The sequence below is a fragment of the Lynx rufus genome, unplaced genomic scaffold, assembly GCF_022079265.1.
Source record: "Lynx rufus isolate CCGP_SWC_20201006 ecotype Redwood Valley unplaced genomic scaffold, mLynRuf1.p SCAF_4, whole genome shotgun sequence".
In the NCBI taxonomy this organism is placed as follows: Eukaryota; Metazoa; Chordata; class Mammalia; order Carnivora; family Felidae; genus Lynx; species Lynx rufus.
Window position 1 is genome coordinate 11,953,173 of NW_025814856.1, and position 16,751 is coordinate 11,969,923.

The 16,751-nt window shown below is 52.5% G+C and overlaps 1 protein-coding gene and 1 non-coding gene across 2 annotated transcripts in view; one reads left to right on the top strand and one right to left on the bottom strand.

The window, feature by feature from the left end:
• NWD1 (NACHT and WD repeat domain containing 1) overlaps positions 1-16,751 on the top strand; it is a 66,395-nt gene that overhangs the window by 22,411 nt on the left and 27,233 nt on the right. Inside the window, exons 7-12 of the mRNA XM_047094524.1 lie at positions 5,250-5,453; positions 6,834-6,993; positions 7,614-7,731; positions 8,404-8,562; positions 12,209-12,406; positions 15,325-15,447. Of these exons, the coding sequence (XP_046950480.1) occupies positions 5,250-5,453; positions 6,834-6,993; positions 7,614-7,731; positions 8,404-8,562; positions 12,209-12,406; positions 15,325-15,447 (962 nt within the window). The remainder of the gene's footprint in view (positions 1-5,249; positions 5,454-6,833; positions 6,994-7,613; positions 7,732-8,403; positions 8,563-12,208; positions 12,407-15,324; positions 15,448-16,751) is intronic.
• On the bottom strand, positions 2,154-2,244 carry TRNAN-AUU (transfer RNA asparagine (anticodon AUU)). Its single transcript is given in 2 exon segments — positions 2,154-2,189; positions 2,208-2,244. It is a non-coding gene; the product is annotated as a tRNA-Asn (tRNA).

Consider the following 16,751-nt stretch of genomic DNA (forward strand, 5'->3'; position numbering starts at 1 on the left):
GACAATTACAAGATTCATAGATGCAATTATATTATTTAATACACAGTTTATAATGAAAATTTGCCAACTGTCTAAAAAATGTCCTCTATAGCTCCCCCCCCCCCACCTTGTCCCCAATCCAGGATCCCAACCAGGATCCTGTGTCGCACTTAGTTGTCAAGATTCTTTGGTCTCCTTTAATCTGGAACATTCTACCATCAGTCTTTGTCCTTTTGAAGAGTCCAGGTCAGTTGTTTTGTAGATCAGCGCTCCTCCACCCTCAACGGGGGATAGGCACCTCGGTCCTTGTTTTCGCAGAAAGAATTTGATTCAGCAGGTCTGGGGTGGGGCCTGGAATCCTGTGTGTCTCCCTGGCAACACTGAAGCTGCTGGTCCAGGGACCACACCTGAGCTGGGGCAGTTTGTAGCGTGTTCCTCCACCTGGCTTGGTCTGATGTTTCCTCATGATTACATTCAGGTTCAACCTGAAGATACTCAGCCCTTCTTGGGCACGGATTATCTTTCCCATTGTAAATTTGCAAGCTCCTCTCTGTATTTAATAAGCAATACATGGGGAGATCTCCGAAAAACCTTTTTACAGCCAAATGCTCTGAGGGATTGACTACCAGCATGCATCTACCCTTAATCCCAAGTTTGTGGCATGGGAATCCACAAGAAAGCAAATAGGAAAATCCAATTCAGTGTGTTTGTAGAGTTTCAAGGACGGAATGCTTAAAGGCGGAAAGTCTCAGGGCTGCACGCTGTGATGTCATGATGGTCAAGAGCAGGACAGAGGAGTATGTCTGTCACACGCACCCAGCAGCCAGACTCCAGCCCCCAGGAGAGTAGAACAGAGGCCAGCTGGCAGACACACAAGCAGAAAGCTTTGCCTTGATGCAAACGGCCGTCGGAAACACTCAAGCCCACCGTCAGAAGTGCCGGACAGAGAGGTCTCCCCTCTTCAGTTTCCTGGGTGATTTTTTCTTCTAGACCTTTGTTTGCCCTTTGCCCCAAATCAGTCAAGATGGCAGTGATCAGACCAGTGAGGGTCTGTTTGTTTCTTTTCCAGGCACAGAATCCCACTCTTGCTAGTGTGTAAGAAATAGGGCTTTATAAGGCCACGGGAAGAGCTCAGGGAATCCAGGGCCACCCAATTTCCAACTCCAGTGGGGCAAATCCCAGCTTTCATGTCACACCCCAGATTTTGTGACTGGTGCTTGCCACGCTCCCCCCCCCCCTCCCCGGCAGAGTGGAGGCTGGGACTGCTTCTATAAGAATACAAAGACAGACTGGGGAACATTCCAGAAATAAGTGGTGGGCCACCAGGCCAACCTGACACAGCAGTCTACACGGAGGAGGTGGGTTGTCATGGGAACCAGAAAGCCATGAGAGACAGAACGGACCTCTGGGTCTTCTCTGCGCATTGGCTTCTGTTCTGGACTCTTCCTTTGTCCTTCTCCCCCCCACCCCGCCCCCAACCCAGAACTTTCGCTTGCCTCAAGCTTCCATTGGCATCATTAGCTCCCATCTTAGAGAACTGGCAGCATCATACTGGCTCCTTCTGGAGTCCTGATTCCAAAATCTGGGGAGACAGAAATAATCGGCCTGCTTGGCCCCACGTCTGGCCTAATTAGCAAAGCCCTGTGGGGTGTAGGACCTGCCGTCCCAGGGGCAGGAGGTTTATGGAGGGAGGGTGCCTGCCGGGGCTGTGATTTCGGGACCTCTCACCGCATGAAAACAGGCCAGTGTGCTGTGATGGTTGAGAGCCTGGCCCTTGGAGCAGAGCTGAGTCCTTCTAGACCAGTGGAGATTCTGGGGAGATTCTGCCCCCAGGGGACACTGGCCCATGTGCAGGGACATTTCTGGTTGTCATAACTTGGCGGGGGGAGCTACTGGCATCGAGTGAGTGGAGACCAGGGATGCCACTCAGCACCCTGCAGTGCACAAGGACGGTCCCCACCGCAGACGATGATGGAGCCCCCGGTGTCGGCAGTGACGGGGCGAGAAACCCTGCCTTAGCATGAGAGAGACCCTGTCTGCTGTCTGTTTCCATCTGTCTCTCTTTTTTTTTAATTTTTTTTTTTTTTGAGAGGGAGAAAGAGAGAGAGAGCAGGAGAGGGGTAGAGGGAGAGTGAGAGAGAGAATCCCATGCAGGCTTCACGCTGTCAACCCAGAGCCCAACGTGGGACTCGATCCCACGACCATAAGATCACGACCTAAGCTGAAATCAATAGTCAGATGCTCAACCGACTGAGCCACCCAGGCTCCCCTCCAGCCACCTATCTATCTTCCTATCTATCTATCTATCTATCTATCATCTCTCGTTCTCTTTTTCTATATATATGTATGTACATATATATAAACTCCTCTCAGAGCACCTGAGTGGCTCAGTCAGCTAAGCATCTGACTCTTGATTTCGTTGGTTTGGGCTCAGGTCGTGATCTCGAGGTTTGTGAGTTGGAGCCCCTCGTCAAGCTCTGCGGAGCCTGCTTGGGATTCTCGCTCTCCCTCTTTCTGCCCCTCCCCCACTTGTTCTCTCTCTCTCTCTCTCTCTCTCTCTCTCTCTCTCAAAATAAACAAACTTAAAAACCAATCTCCTCCATCTACCCATCTTCCTCTGTCTCTGTCATGCTACTGGCTTCTAATGGGTGGAGACCAGGGATGCCGCTAAATGTCCCACGGCACACAGAGCAGTACTCACGACAGAGAGCGATCCGACCCCAAATGTCAGCAGTGTGAGGCCGAGAAACACGGTGCCTTCCCCACGCCTCCTCTGTACAGCGCCTGGCATCCATTACTCTACCCGTGGCTTTCTGGGTCCTGTTCTAGACGTTCCAAGGAAATGCAATCATAAGATAGGTGGTTTTTTGTGACCGATTTCTTTCCCTTAGGGTTCTGTTTCCAAAGTTCATCTGTGCTGCAGCACGTGCAGGGCTCTGTTTCTTCACGTGGCCGAAGAATATTCTATTGTGTGGATACAACCCTGTCTCAGGGTTGCTGTAACAAAAAATACCATAGAATGGGAGGCTGCTTTTTTAATGTTTATTTATTTTTGAGGAGGGGGAGGAGAGAGAATCCCAAGCAGGCTCCACGCTATCTGCACAGAGCCCGATGCGGGGCTCGAGCCCACAAACCTCAAGATCCTCTAAAAACCAAAGAAGTCAAGGGTCAAACGCTCAACTGACTGAGCCACCCAGGCACCCCTAGAGTTGGGAGGGGCTTCTAAATTTATTTCTTACAGTTCTGGAGGCTGGAGAGTCCAAGGTTAAGGTGCCGGCAGATACGGTGTCTGTGGAGAGCTCTCTCCCTGGTTCATCTTCTGGCTGTGTCCTCACATGGCAAGGGATAAGGGAGCTCTCGGGAGCATTAACCCCGTTCATGGGGTTCCACGTTCATGACCCAATCACCTCCCAAATGCCCTGCTCCCTAATACCGTCACCTTGGGGGATTAGGACCTCAACGTATGGATTTGCCCTAGAGACACATCCCCCATCCACAGCAACCACATTTTGTTCATCCGCTCGTCCGTTCAAGGATATCTGGACCGTTTCCGCCTTCTGGCTGTCGTGAACCAGGCTGATCTGAACAAGCGTGTGCAAGTTGTGGTTTGAACGCCTGTCTGGAGTGAGATTTGAAAACCATAAGTCTGATTCCGTTTCTGCCCCAAGTAACTCTTCCAAGGACTTCCTCTGGCTTTGAGGAAAGTATCCAAACTCCTTGCCAAGGCCTGCTGGATCTGGCTGCCTTCCGCCCACCCCTGCCCCAGATCTCACGCCGGCCCCTTCCCTGCCACCCGACCCCAGCTCCAGTGGCGCCTTCTCAGAGGGACCCGCCTGCTCCCAGACCCCACTTACTGCTCTATTTCATGTGCCATGGGTTGGGCTATTCTCGTCCTGGCAATCGGTGTTACCCAACCTCTCTGTGCTCTTTTCCTGTTATTTCCCACCTGGCTCTGGGAATGAGAAGACGAGCCATCCAACTCGAGCCTGAAAGGAGGGGACCCAAGCTTGATTTGTACTGAGGGTGTGTCAAAGAATGGGAAAGAAGCTTCTACCCTGAAGGAGGGGGTTTTCGGGAAGAGCCACAGGAGGGGTGCTATCAAGCGGACGGCCCCTCCCCCCCCCCCGGGTGTGGCTCCCAGGAATTCTGGTTTGGAGAAAGCTGTCAAGAGAAGAAAGCAGTTGGGGGGGGGGGGGGTGGCATGGCTTCACCTGCAGGGGGAGTGTGGAGTCGAGCCCCAGGGACATTACAGCTGTGATAGTCAAAGATGATTGTGCTCGCAGAAGAGAGCCCAGGGGATGCCTCACCTTGTCGTATACTAGAGAACGCTACGTGAGCAGGTGTCTATACATATGAAGAATGTGGCAGGTGTTCTGATCGAAAGGAAGGCTTCGGGGCGCCTGGGGGGCTCAGTCGGTTGAGCATGCGACTTCGGCTCAGGTGATGATCTCACGGTTCATGAGTTCGAGCCCCGCGTCGGGCTCTGTGCTGACGGCTCAGAGCCTGGAGCCTGCTTCCGATTCTGTCTCTGTCTCTCTCTCTCTCTCTCTCTGTCCCTCTCCCACTCGTGCTCTGTCTCTCTCTCTCAAAAATAAAAATAAACATTACAAAAATTAAAAAAAAAAAAAAAGAGAGAGCCAGGAAGACTTCCGATCCACATCAGAGAACTAAACCCGCACTCACACACGAGGTGTGTGTACCCCACAAGGTGCACCCAGAAGCCAGCCTGCCTCTTTCCCTTGCTCTAAGGGGAACCCTGTTGCCCTCCCAGAAGAAGCATGCAGGCCAGTCTCCAGCTCTTCCGGCCTGATGCTCTCAGGCGTCGGGAAGTCCTTCGGGTCCAGCACCAAAACTTCATCACCCACCCCCTTTAGGGCCGCTTCCTTCCTCTCGCTCTGTCCTTTCTCGGGCCAGGAAACAGGCAAGGCTGGCGTGGGCACATTTGGTGCCTGCGTTGCCCTTCTAAATCACCTGCTGTCTCCCTCCCTATGCTGCCTGACTCATCTGAGGCTGGGGAGAGCCTGGTCCATGGCTCTGTTAGGTGTGTGTGCAGAAGGAAAGGTCAGGAAGGTCTTCTGCGATGGGCACGGCTGTACTCGGGCACCCGTACCTGCTAGGCACCATCCAAATGCCGTCCCTCAGAGCGAACCTTTTGGGGGCGGGCAGGATGTTGTGCAGACAGCTGGCCACGTCTCTCTCCCTCTCTGGGCTGCTGTGTCCCCCAGCCACAGGAGACAGCGTGTTCCGGTGCCCGTCCCTCCTCCCCGCAGGCATGGGCTCTCAGAGGCAGAGCTGAAGGACGTCCTGTCCTTGGATGACGAGGTCCTGCAGGTGGTCTACCGGGACTGGACCCCGCCCAGCAAGGAGCTGCTGCGTTTTCCACCGCTGCTCTGGGTGAGGCTTCGCCGGGATCTGGGCCACTGCTTGGCCCGGCGGCCCGTGGACGGCTTCACGCTCCTGGCCATTGCCCACAGGTGGGTCCAGCGTGGCGGTAGCGCTCTCTGGGTGCCCGAGAGCGAGGACTCGTGCCTCGGGCGCCTCCTTGTTCTAGATCCTTCTTCTAACCCCGGTCCCAGCGAACCAGCGCAGCATTCAAGAGTTTCCACATCACCGACTCGGACACAACTAAGTTGTTTTTGAAACTGAGGATCGGGTCACATAACACAAAATTCACCATTTTCAAGGGTACAAATTCAGTAACATTTAGTGCATCCACAATGTTGGGTAACCAGCCTCTCTAAACAGTCCAGAACAATTCCATCCGCCCCCCCAAAGGACACCTCGTTCCCATCAGCAGTCACTCCCTACTCCCCCAGCTCCTAGAACCTGCTAATCTGCTTTCTGTCTCCATGGATTTGCCTGATCTGGACATTTCATATACGTGGGATCAGACAACATGTATACAGAAGGCGGGATGTCCCCTCAGCCTCTGAGCATGACTGGGGGTGGGGGGGAACAGCAGATGAGGAATATGCCCCCCCACCCCCAACATTTCAGAGTGGGGGGAAAAAAGAACACAATATTCAGGAGCATATGAGAACGGCCCTGAACTCCTAGCCTCTCTCGCCACCGGGCCTTTGCACATGCCATTCCCTCGCCCTGGAATACCGTCGTTTTCTGATTCGGTTCACCACACAGACTCCTACTTAACCTCTGAGGCCCAGCCTTTTGTGTCTGGCTTCTTTCCTCAGCATAAAGGTTCGCAGGCTCATCCGTGTTGTAGTGTGAATCGGGGTTTCATTCCTTTTCACGGCTGAGAAACAACCCGTTGCATGGATGGACCACATTTTGTTTATCTGTGCGTCCACTGATGGACACTTGGGTTGTTTCTTGGGACTGTGATCAGTGCTGCCGTGAACATGTGTGCACAAGTGTTTGTTTGAATACCCGCTTTTGCTTCGTTTTGTTTTTAAGTAGGCTCCACACCAGGCGTGGGGCCCAGCTCAGGGCTTGAACTCGTGACCCTGAGATCAAGACCTGAGCTGAGATCAAGAGCCCGACACCTAACCGACTGAGCCACGCGGGCGCCCCTGAACACCTATTTTTTAATTCTCTTGGTCTATACCTGGGAGTGGAGTTGCTGGGTCAGACAGTACCTTGCTTTATGTTTAACTTATTGAGAAACCCAAATGTTCCTTTTCCAAGTGACTTTATTAAAGGGGAAAGAAGAAAGATGGGCCAATTTAAGGATAGATGTTAGGTAACCAATAGGACGGGTGGTCAGCGGAGGCAGTGAGCATCCGGCAGGGGCTCAGGAGGGACCCGCATTTGGGAACAGCCTCCTGGAAGGCGGGTGGCCCCCCTCTGAGCTCACCAATCGCCCAGGCCCAAGAGCCCGTGTCCCCTCTCTGCAGGCAGCTGGCCGAGGTGGTCCAAGAACGCTACCTGTCCGGGGTCGAGAGAGCCAAGAGGCACGGGGTCTTGGCTGACTTCTTCTCAGGGGCCTGGAGCCAGGGCACCAAGAAGCTCGTCACCCTGCCGCTCGTGGGGAAGCCCCTGAACCTGGACCGCATGGTGAGGTGTCTGCCTGGGGTCCCTGCTCTCTACCTGCAGTCTCCACCCTGCTGTGCAGGCAAGGTCAAGGCTGCCTGGCGAGGACCACCCGCTCCTTCCTTCCTTCTTTTCCACCCAGAATGCCATCCTGACCTTCTTCCTTTCCCTCCCCCACAGAAGGTGGGATGTCCCCTCAGCCTCTGAGCATGACTGGGGGGGACAGCAGATGAGGAATATGCCCCCCATTCCATGCCCCCAACATTCCAGAGCGGGGGTGGGGGGGGAAGAATCACAATATTCAGGAGCATATGAGAAAGGCCCTGAACTCCTGGCATCTCCCACCTCTGGGCCTTTGCACATGCCATTCCCTTGCCCTGGAACACTGTCGTTTTCTGATATGGTTCACCACACAGACTCCTACTTAACCTCTGAGGCCCAGCTCCGATGTCCCTTGGATTCCCTGAGCCCCGAGTTCCTCCCTCTGCCCTGGCCCTGCCTGTGGTGGGTGTGGGACATCTCTGTCTGGAATTGTGTCCCCGTCCCCTCCAGTGTCACCTGTGCGTGGCTTGGCCCACGTTTGTGGAGCGAACGAATGAGCTTGGGTCATAGCAGCCTGGTTGTAGCCCCCTCCTCCTCTGCAGGTGGCCCCTCAGCCCCTGTGGTTCTCAGACACGGTCGCAAATGTGCGGAAGCTGAAGGAGATGCCTCATCACCTGGTCCACTCAGGCCGCCTTGAAACGCTGAAGCAGGAGGTTCTGGGTGAGGGCCGCACCCGTTTCGGAGGGGACTCAGTGGGTCCCAACCTTCCGCTGTGCTCCCGCATACGTCAGAATCCCCGACTCCGCTTAAGACAGTGGTTCTCACCAGGGGTCATTCTGTGCCCCCACCACCAGCAGGGGACACGTGGCAATGTCCGGGGACGTCTTGGTTGTCACAGCTCAGGGAAGGGAGTGCTACTGGCATCTAGTCCCAGCTGATAGGGCAGACGTGAGAAATGTGGCCTTAGAATGAGACCCTGTCTGTCCGTCTGTCTATCATATCATATGACAGATATGATATGATAATCTTTGTATTTAGCCACCTATCACCCCTCTACCCACCCACCTTCCTATTTGTCTCTCTATCTATCCTGTTCATCGCCGTGAGTCTCAACCAGGGGTGATTCTGCACCCAGGAGACTTTTGGCAACGTTCGTGTTTTTGACGATCACCCCCGGGGAGGTGCTATGGCGTCCGGTGGGTGGAGGCCAGGGGTGCTGGTCGGCCCCGCACAGTGCACGGCCCCACCGCAGAGAATGACGCGGCCCCAAACCTCAGCGGTGTCGAGGCCGTGAACCCCCAGAGAAATGGAGAGGTGAGAACCAGCCTCCAAGTATGAACTAGAAGGAAACATGTGCCCCTACAATACCCCCTCCCCCCTCCCTGCCCACAGGCAGCATGAACTGGATTTCCTGCCGCGGCATCTCTGGAGGCATCGAGAGCCTGTTGGACGACTTTGACCTGTACGCCCCTTACCTGGACTGTCCGGAGGTCGGCCTGGTCCGGGAAGCCCTCCAGCTGTGCCGCCCGGCCCTGGAGCTCCGAGGCATGGGTGAGTCGGCCTGGCGGGGGGGGCTTCACTCTGCACTGACTTCTAGAAGATCATTCTCCTCACCAAGACCCCAGCTGGATTTTCATTAGCCGGCACACCTTTCCTGTCTACGCCTGTGGGGTTTCTAGAATTTAGAATGGAAGCTGGAAGAGCTTTGGAGTGAAGCGTTTTCTAGAAAAAGGGCCAGATAGGAAAAATGTCAGGCAAAAATCGAGGAAATTATGTCAATATTAATATAATAAGAGAGAAAACACGTTCCCCCAACTTTTTTTATTGATAACATTTGAAACAGAATGATAGTAGTTGAACGTGACTTTTTGTAACTCAAGTCTACTCAAGAGAAAGAAGGAGTGGGGCGCCTGGGTGGCTCAGTCGGTGAAGCGTCCGACTTCGGCTCAGGTCATGATCTCACGGCTCGTGGGTTCGAGCCCCACATCGGGCTTGCTGCTGACAGTCAGAAGCTGGAGACGGCCTCGGATTCTGTGTCTCCCTCTCTCTCTGCCCCTCCCCTGCTCACTCTCTCTCTCTCTCAAAAATAAACATTAAAAATTTAAAAAAAAAAAGAGAAAGAAGGGGGCAATTTTTGTCCTAGGGGATGACATTTTGCCTAACCAGGCTTCAAAGTCGGTGTGTTAAGCGCACGGCTCAGTGACATCAGGCACTTTCCCACAGGTGGGCAGCCGCCACCACTATCCATCTCCAGAACCAGTTCATCTCGCAAAACTGAACCTGTGTCCCCATCAAACACAAACTCCTCAATTCCTTCCCCCAGCCCCGGGCACCCACCATCTACTCTCTGTGAATCTGACTACCGTAGGGACCTCATCCAAGTGGCCTCAGACAGTCTTGGCCCTTCCGTGTCTGCCTTCTTTCACTCGGCGTGATTTCCTCAGCGTTCGTCCATGTTGTAGCAGGCATCAGAATCTCCATCTTTAAAAGGCAGGAAAGCATTGCGTTGGGCCGATGGACCTCATTTCGTTTCTCCATTCCTCCACTGATGGACACTTGGGTCGTTTCTACTTATTGCCCGTTGTGACGAGTGCTGCTGGGAACACAGGTATACAAATATCTTTTCAAGACCCTGCTTAAAAAAACTCTCTGGAGTAGACACCCAGAAGTACAATTGTCAGATCAGATCGTAATTCGATGTTCATTTTTTCGAGAAACCACCATACGGCGGCTGCACCGTTTTACGTTCCCGCCAGCAAGCAGCGCACGGGGGCTCCGATTTCTCTCTGTCCTCACCAGCCCTCGTCGTTTTCTGGTTTTTAAAACACTGATAGTCATCCTGATGAGCGTGAGGTGGCCTGGGTGGTTGTTATCGTACAATCCCCACCTGGTTTTGATGTGGGGTTTTATAAGGAGTTTTATGAAGGTGCTTAAGTCCCTATATCCCTTCTGTGGCTCCCTTGGAGCTTAACCAAATGCCCCTCCTGGGAGAAGCCTGTCCAGCCCCCACTGAGCCTGGACACCCTCCAGCCCCTGCATTCTTCACCACTACACCCTTTTTCCATCTGTCTCAGCGCTTTTTTTTTTTTTTTAATTTTTATTAGGGAGAGAGAGAGAGAGAGAGAGAGAGAGAGAGAGAGAGACACGCATGCACGAGGTGGGGAGGGGCAGAAGGAGAGAGAGAACCCCTAGCAGGCTCTATGCCCAGCACGGAGCCCGACATGGGGTTCGATACATGCCTCTGGGGTCATGATCTGAGCCGAAATCAAGCCGTATGCTCAACCCACTGAGCCACCCAGGCGCCCCTGCCTTGGCTCGTAATTATTATTTCTGTTGGTTTTCTTTTGCATCACCCGTGTGCCAAATTGCCAGCCCTACCACATAGACCAGTCCTGGCCAAGAACACGGATTTTGAGCCCCACTGTGTGAATTCAAATCTGGGCCTTGCCACTTACTGGTAGTGCGACCTTGCAAGTCCCTGACGCTCCCCACCCCACCCTGCCTTGCTGTCCTCAGTCTTTCCATCTGCAAAATGGGGGTGCTGGTCCACCCTCCTACCTACGGCTGTCCCCATGGGGCCATCCAAGGGGCCCGTTACTGTCATGACAGCACCAACCTTGTTGATGTGAATGGCCTTGGATGAGCCATTTCTGCACAGAGCCTCAGTTTCCATCATCTGCAAAATGTGGGATTGGACTAAAGCATGTCTAAGATGCCACCCAAGTGGAAGAGGCCGGTGCCCACCATCAGCTTATGCCTTTCTTGTGCATTTTTGCTCACCAGTTGTAAACCTCACAGGGAGTGAGTTGCCAGGAAAAACAGCCTTGGGAACAACTGTCCAGTTTGAGGGAAGATTTAAAAGCCCAAATCACAGCATGTTCTTTGCAGGAATCCTTGATTAACAACCTGTGGCCGGCCCGGCACCAGCGGGTGTAGGAATGAATGTCACCACCAGAGGGCGCAGCCGGCCAACCTTGAGCTCCAGCACATTCCAGGACTTGGAGCCTCCTCCAAAGCCCGCCAGCATTCCCAATTTCTCCTATTGCCTTAGGCTCCAGGATGATTGGGTGTGATGGCGTTTCTGACTCTATTTTTATTTTAAAAGCTGACATTTTGTTCATCATGGGTTTTGGGGGGGGCATTAATTTTGATTTTTTAAAAATATTGCATGGAAATAGTATTTATCTTGATGGTTGTGTTTCTTGGTGCCACCTTACATCTTGCACCCATGGTGAGTGGGGCACTTGACCCTGGTCCTGACCTTGCCTCATTCCACCTGCCAGCAAACCAAAGCACAAAGCTTTGTCACCATTGCCCCAAACCCCACAGTTGGGACAAGCCGACAGCAGAGACAATGAACTGCTTGCCTTCAGCGTCCCTGGTCTTCACTCAAGGTTGGAATAAAACTTTTGGGGTCAGATTCCCACCTCCTACTGGCTGTGTGACCTTGTACAAGTTGCTTAACCTCTCTGAGCCTCAATTTCCCCCTTTATGAACTTGGGATAATAATGATGGTATGTCTGTTGGGATAGGCAGAAAGCACTGCCCTCTCCACACATATATTCGCTTCCTAATCCTTGGAACCTGTGACTCTTGTCTTATGCGGCAAACGATGTGACTAAATTAAGGAATTTGAGATGGAGAGTTTATCCTGGATTATCCAGGTGGGCTCGAAAGGCAATCCCAAATGTCCTTATCAAACGGAAGCAGCCTTGATGGGCCTGTCTGGATTCAGCTTCGTGGTGGCTGTGGGCCCTTTAGCCTTGCTCTACATTTCACTGCTCAAGCTTGCTGCCTAAAAGCGGCCTCTACAACTTATCGGGTGTCTGGGATGTTCTAGGTGCTAAGGACAGAGCAATGAACGAGACAGACCTCATTCCTGTTTCAGGAAACTCAAGCTCTAGGGTAGTGAGGAGAGGCGGGGCCACGAAGAAAGGTTAATTGTAGCTGTGCTGAGCTGGGGGGTGGGGCAGGTGGATTAGTGGGTTGGGCTGGAAACGGCTTTTTAAAGAAGTGGCCCTTTAGCTAAAATTAGGAGGTGATTAGCATGAGAAAGGGGGAAGGCCAGTCCAGGCCAAAGGCCCCCCGGAGGCTAAGAACCACCTGGGGCCCTGGAAGTAGGGGTGAGTGTTTGGGGAGAGAGACAGAGGCAGGAGAAGATGGCCCTTCCCCTTAACGTGAGTCCCCTTTGTTGCAGAGAGGAGCATCCTATATACAGAACTCCTGGCCAGACTCCATTTCTTCACGACCTCACATCCGGCGCTGGTGGGACAGCTGTGCCAACAGGCCCAGAACTGGTTCCGGATGTGCCCACATCCTGTGCTGGTACCCCTCACGGGATTCCTCCAGCCCCCGGGAGGACCCCTCCGGGCAACCCTCACCGGCTGTCACAAGGGTCAGTCTCTGCGACTCTGCAAAAATCCTGCCAGGCCCCCTCATGCCTGAGGGCAGCGGGCGGCAGGTGTTTCTGGCTGCTCCCTGGGGCTCTCCTCTGTCAGTATAGGGAGGCCCCCGGGGTGCCATCAGGGCAAGCCCTTGCTGTCTCATGCTGACTCCGCTCTCTCTGCCTCCCAGGAACTGTAGATTACTAGTGTAAATACCACTAATGAGCCCAGAGCAAGGAGGTGCTGGCTGCCTCTAAGAATCGAGTGCCCATCTTACAGATAGTTTCTGGGATTGACTGGCTCGTGCTGGTAAGTCCAAAAGCTAGGGATTGTGTCCGACTGGTCCCTGAGAGGCTGGTGGAACTCATGGATTCTCTTGGGACACCAAAATGTCAGAGAAACTAGAGGAGTTAGTTCTCTCTATTCATGTGTTATCCCTTGCTTCCCTCCTTCTTTCTGTCTGTCGTTCCATCCATCCATCCATCCATCCACACTTCCTTCCTTCCTTCCTTCCTTCCTTCCTTCCTTCCTTCCTTCCTTCCTTCCTTCCTTCCTTCCCCTCCTTCCTTCCTTTCTTCCTTCCCTCCACCTGTCAGTCCATTAGCTATCTTTCAGCCCTCTGTCCACACCACTCATCTTTCCATGTCACTCTGAACATCTTCCATTCACTCACTTACACCACCCATCTGTGCACCCAGCCATTCATCAATCCGCCCACCCATCTATCGGTTGATTCATCTATCTACTCATCTAACATCCACCCATCCACTCACCCACTTATCCAGCCAGCCATCTAGCTATCCGCTCATGCCCCAGTCTACCTCCATTCCTCCACCCCTTTATCTGCCCACCCATAACTTCTTGCATTATTGAAAGGCCAGCAAATACAATTAAGTTGTGGCTCGAATGTCAGTTATTCCAAGTCGGGCCATTTCTGTGCCACATGGCCCTGTAGGGAGAGCTACACTCCCAAGGCATAGTGCTTCCAAAACAGAAGTTCTAAGAGATGAAGTACCATACATGGAGGAACTGATTTAGGGACAGCTGCTAGAATGCTGTGTTTCAGAAGGGAATCTGATTTGATGGAGAAGACTATCTTTATTAGGTTACAAGTTCAAATGGCTGTAACAAGGGACAAAATAGCAGTGGCTTAAATAAAAAAGCAGTTCATTTCCTCCCACTCCCACACAACAGTCCAGGCATAAGTAGAGGTAACACTGTGTCTCCAAGGTGTCAGGTGTTAGAAATAAGCCCACTGCCCCAATCAAAGGAGGGACACGGACTCAGAGCACAGGGAAGCTAGGGTTTAAGCAACCAAGAGCAGGTGTCTGACGGACAGGCACAGTTGGGGCAGTTACAGCAGGCAATTTATCTCCTAGCGTGCAAGTCCCTCCCCTGGTTCCTCACTGGCTGAGCACTACAGAGGCAAGTCCCTCCCCTGGCTCCTCACTGGCTGAGCACTACAGAGGCAAGTCCCTCCCCGGGTTCCTCACTGGCTGAGCACTACAGAGGCAAGTCCCTCCCCGGGTTCCTCACTGGCTGAGCACTACCGAGGCAAGTCCCTCCCCTGGTTCCTCATTGGCTGAGTACTGCAGAGGTTGCAGCCTTACTGGTAGTCGCCTATGTCCACGTAAGGCAAAAAGTCTGATTGGAACGCATGTACATTCCCGGAGGTGACACAGAGACTTCAGTCCTTTGGCGCGTGCTCATTGCAAAGCCCGCGAAAAATAAGCCCGCGAAACTCAGAGGGGACGAGGAACCTGGAAGTGAAGTGTCTAAGGGTTTGGGACTCCATTGTGGGGGAGGGGGTTCGGACATATTTCCAATAGGTTGTAAAACTACTGTCGATTAGACAGCACAGCTTTTATTTGGTATTTCTGAAAATGAATCATCTCCCTTACTTCTCGCATCAGGGACCTAGACTCAGTCTTGTTGCTCTGCCATTTTCAATGTCAAAGTAACATTTGACGGCTTAACAGTGGCCGTTCCAGCCCCGACCAATAGGATGGCCTTTCAGCCAGTAGGAAGTGGGAAGGGGAGGTGGATGGCAGACCCCTTCCCTTTGAGGGAGTGGTCCAGAAGCAGAATTTATCGGGTCTGTGAGAAGTGTCTCCTTGGTAAGATCTTGGCCATCTGCTGCTGCAAGGGAGCTTGGGAAATATGGCCTTTGTCCCGGTGAATGTGCACTCAGCTAACACCTGTGGGCTGTGGGCTTTGTTACAAAAAGAAGTCTGACCGGATGGCTATGGGGGACAAATCACAGTGCAGTGACTGATTAGGAAGTGGCAGTCACAGAGAAGTTTTTGTTTTTGCCACCCCCCCGGGTAGGGAGACGTTTTGTGTTCCAGACCCACTGTGCCTCTGTAGGAGCCCTAGTTATGTCAAAGCTCGGAAAGTTTCTACCCACTCTGGGCTTCAGTTTTTTCATTTGCTAAATGAGAAGTTTGAGCTCACATTTCCAGGGTCACACAGTGAATGACCAGAGAAAGAAAGAAAAGGAAAGGAAAGAAAAGAGAAAAGGAAAGAAAAACAAATCCCATGTCCGTACTCCCTGTCCCAGTGAGGTGGGAACAAAATCCAGTCCTCTCAGACTTGGACTGGCTCTGATTTCAACTTTCCCCTATTTTATATATGGGAAACTGAGGCACTGAGCGGGGAAAGGAATCGCCCCTGCATGAGAACCGCTGAGCTTGGGAGACACTTAGGACTTAGCGTCGTCCCTAAGAGCAACATGAACATTGCAGTCGAGATCTGAATCTGGCGTCTGACAGTGCTGGAACTTTCTAGGTGTGTGGCTCTGGACAAGGGGCTGAATCTGTGCCTCAGTTTCCCTATCTGTGAAGCGCGGGCCCATTAGAGGGCCCCATGGCTGAGGGCTCAGACACGGGAGCTGACGTGGTCGCTCGCTGTTGTCTCTGTGTGGCTGCAGGCATCACGGCCATGGCGTGGAGCGTGGAAGAGAGGCTGCTGGTTGTCGGCACCCAGGATGGCACCGTGGCTGTGTGGGACACGGAAGAACATCAGGTGATCCATATGCACATGGGACACACAGGTGAGGCCTGGAAAGTGGGCTTTGTCAACTTCGTCATCAAGATAGATAAGGTTTCGGGGCGCCTGTGTGGCTCAGTTGGTTTGAACGTCCAACTTTGGCTCTGGTCACGATCTCGCGGTTTGTGGGTTCGAGCCCCGCCTCGGGCTCTGTGCTGATGGCTCAGAGCCTGGAGCCTGCTTCGGATTCTGTGTCTCCCTCTCTCTCAGCCCCTCCCCTGCTCACGCTCTGTCTCTCTCTCTCTCAAAAATAAATAAGGATAAAACAAAATTTTTTTAAGATAAATAAGATTTCAATGGAATATTTTTAAAAATCAAAATTAATGCAAAAAAAAATCCACCATGAATAAATATCAAGCTGTCTTAAAGACAGGATTGGCAAGAGCACTGTGCCAAGCCATATGGGAGCCAAGGGCAAAACGGAAGCTCGGTAATTTGGCACCTCCTTAAATTTGGCACCAAGATGAGTGCCTCGCTCACCTTACCTTAACACTGGCCCGAGTCAGACTCAGGCATTTGGGAAGGCGAAATATAGTTATGCATGGTAATCAGGGCAACAAGATGTCTGAGCAGCAGTCCAAGTGACCGACTTAGGACAGTTAGGTAAAGCATTTCTCCCAGCTGGGGATGCTTCGGCCAAGACACAAAGGGCGTGAAGAAAGAAGTGTGCAAAGGGCAGGGACAGGGGAGGGAGGCTGGTGTGTTTACAGAACAGCAAGGTCGGCACGAGGCTGGAGCTTGAGACATTATAGCAAATCAAAGAAGCCAGTCACAAAAGCCCACAGTCAGTATGATTTGTTTATACAAAATGTCCAGAACAGGCAGATCTAGAGAGACACAAAACAGATTAGTTGTTGCTGGTTGGGGAGGGAGGAATGGGAAGTGATTGCTCATGAGGACGGGGGTTCCTTTTGGGGGTGATGGAAATGTTCCGGAATCAGATAGGGGTGACGGTTGTACAGCATTGCGAATGTGTTAGATGCCAATGAATTACACGCCTCCAAATGATTTAAACGACAAGGAGAGAAAGGGGGAGGGAATGCCAGCTTTTTGAGGTTTTGAAAACACTCTGAATGTAGACTGTGGTGATGGTGTCACAGCTCTGTGACCACACAAAGACCAACGAATTGTACCGTCATACATGGGATGGGGGAATTTCATGCTCATGAATTATATCTCAATAAAGATGTTAAAATTATTTTATCATTATGGAGCTTCTGGGTGGCTCAGTCTGTTGAGCAACCGACTCTTGATTTGGACTCAGGTCATGATCCGAGGGTCGTGGGATCGAGCCCCAAGTCAGGCTCT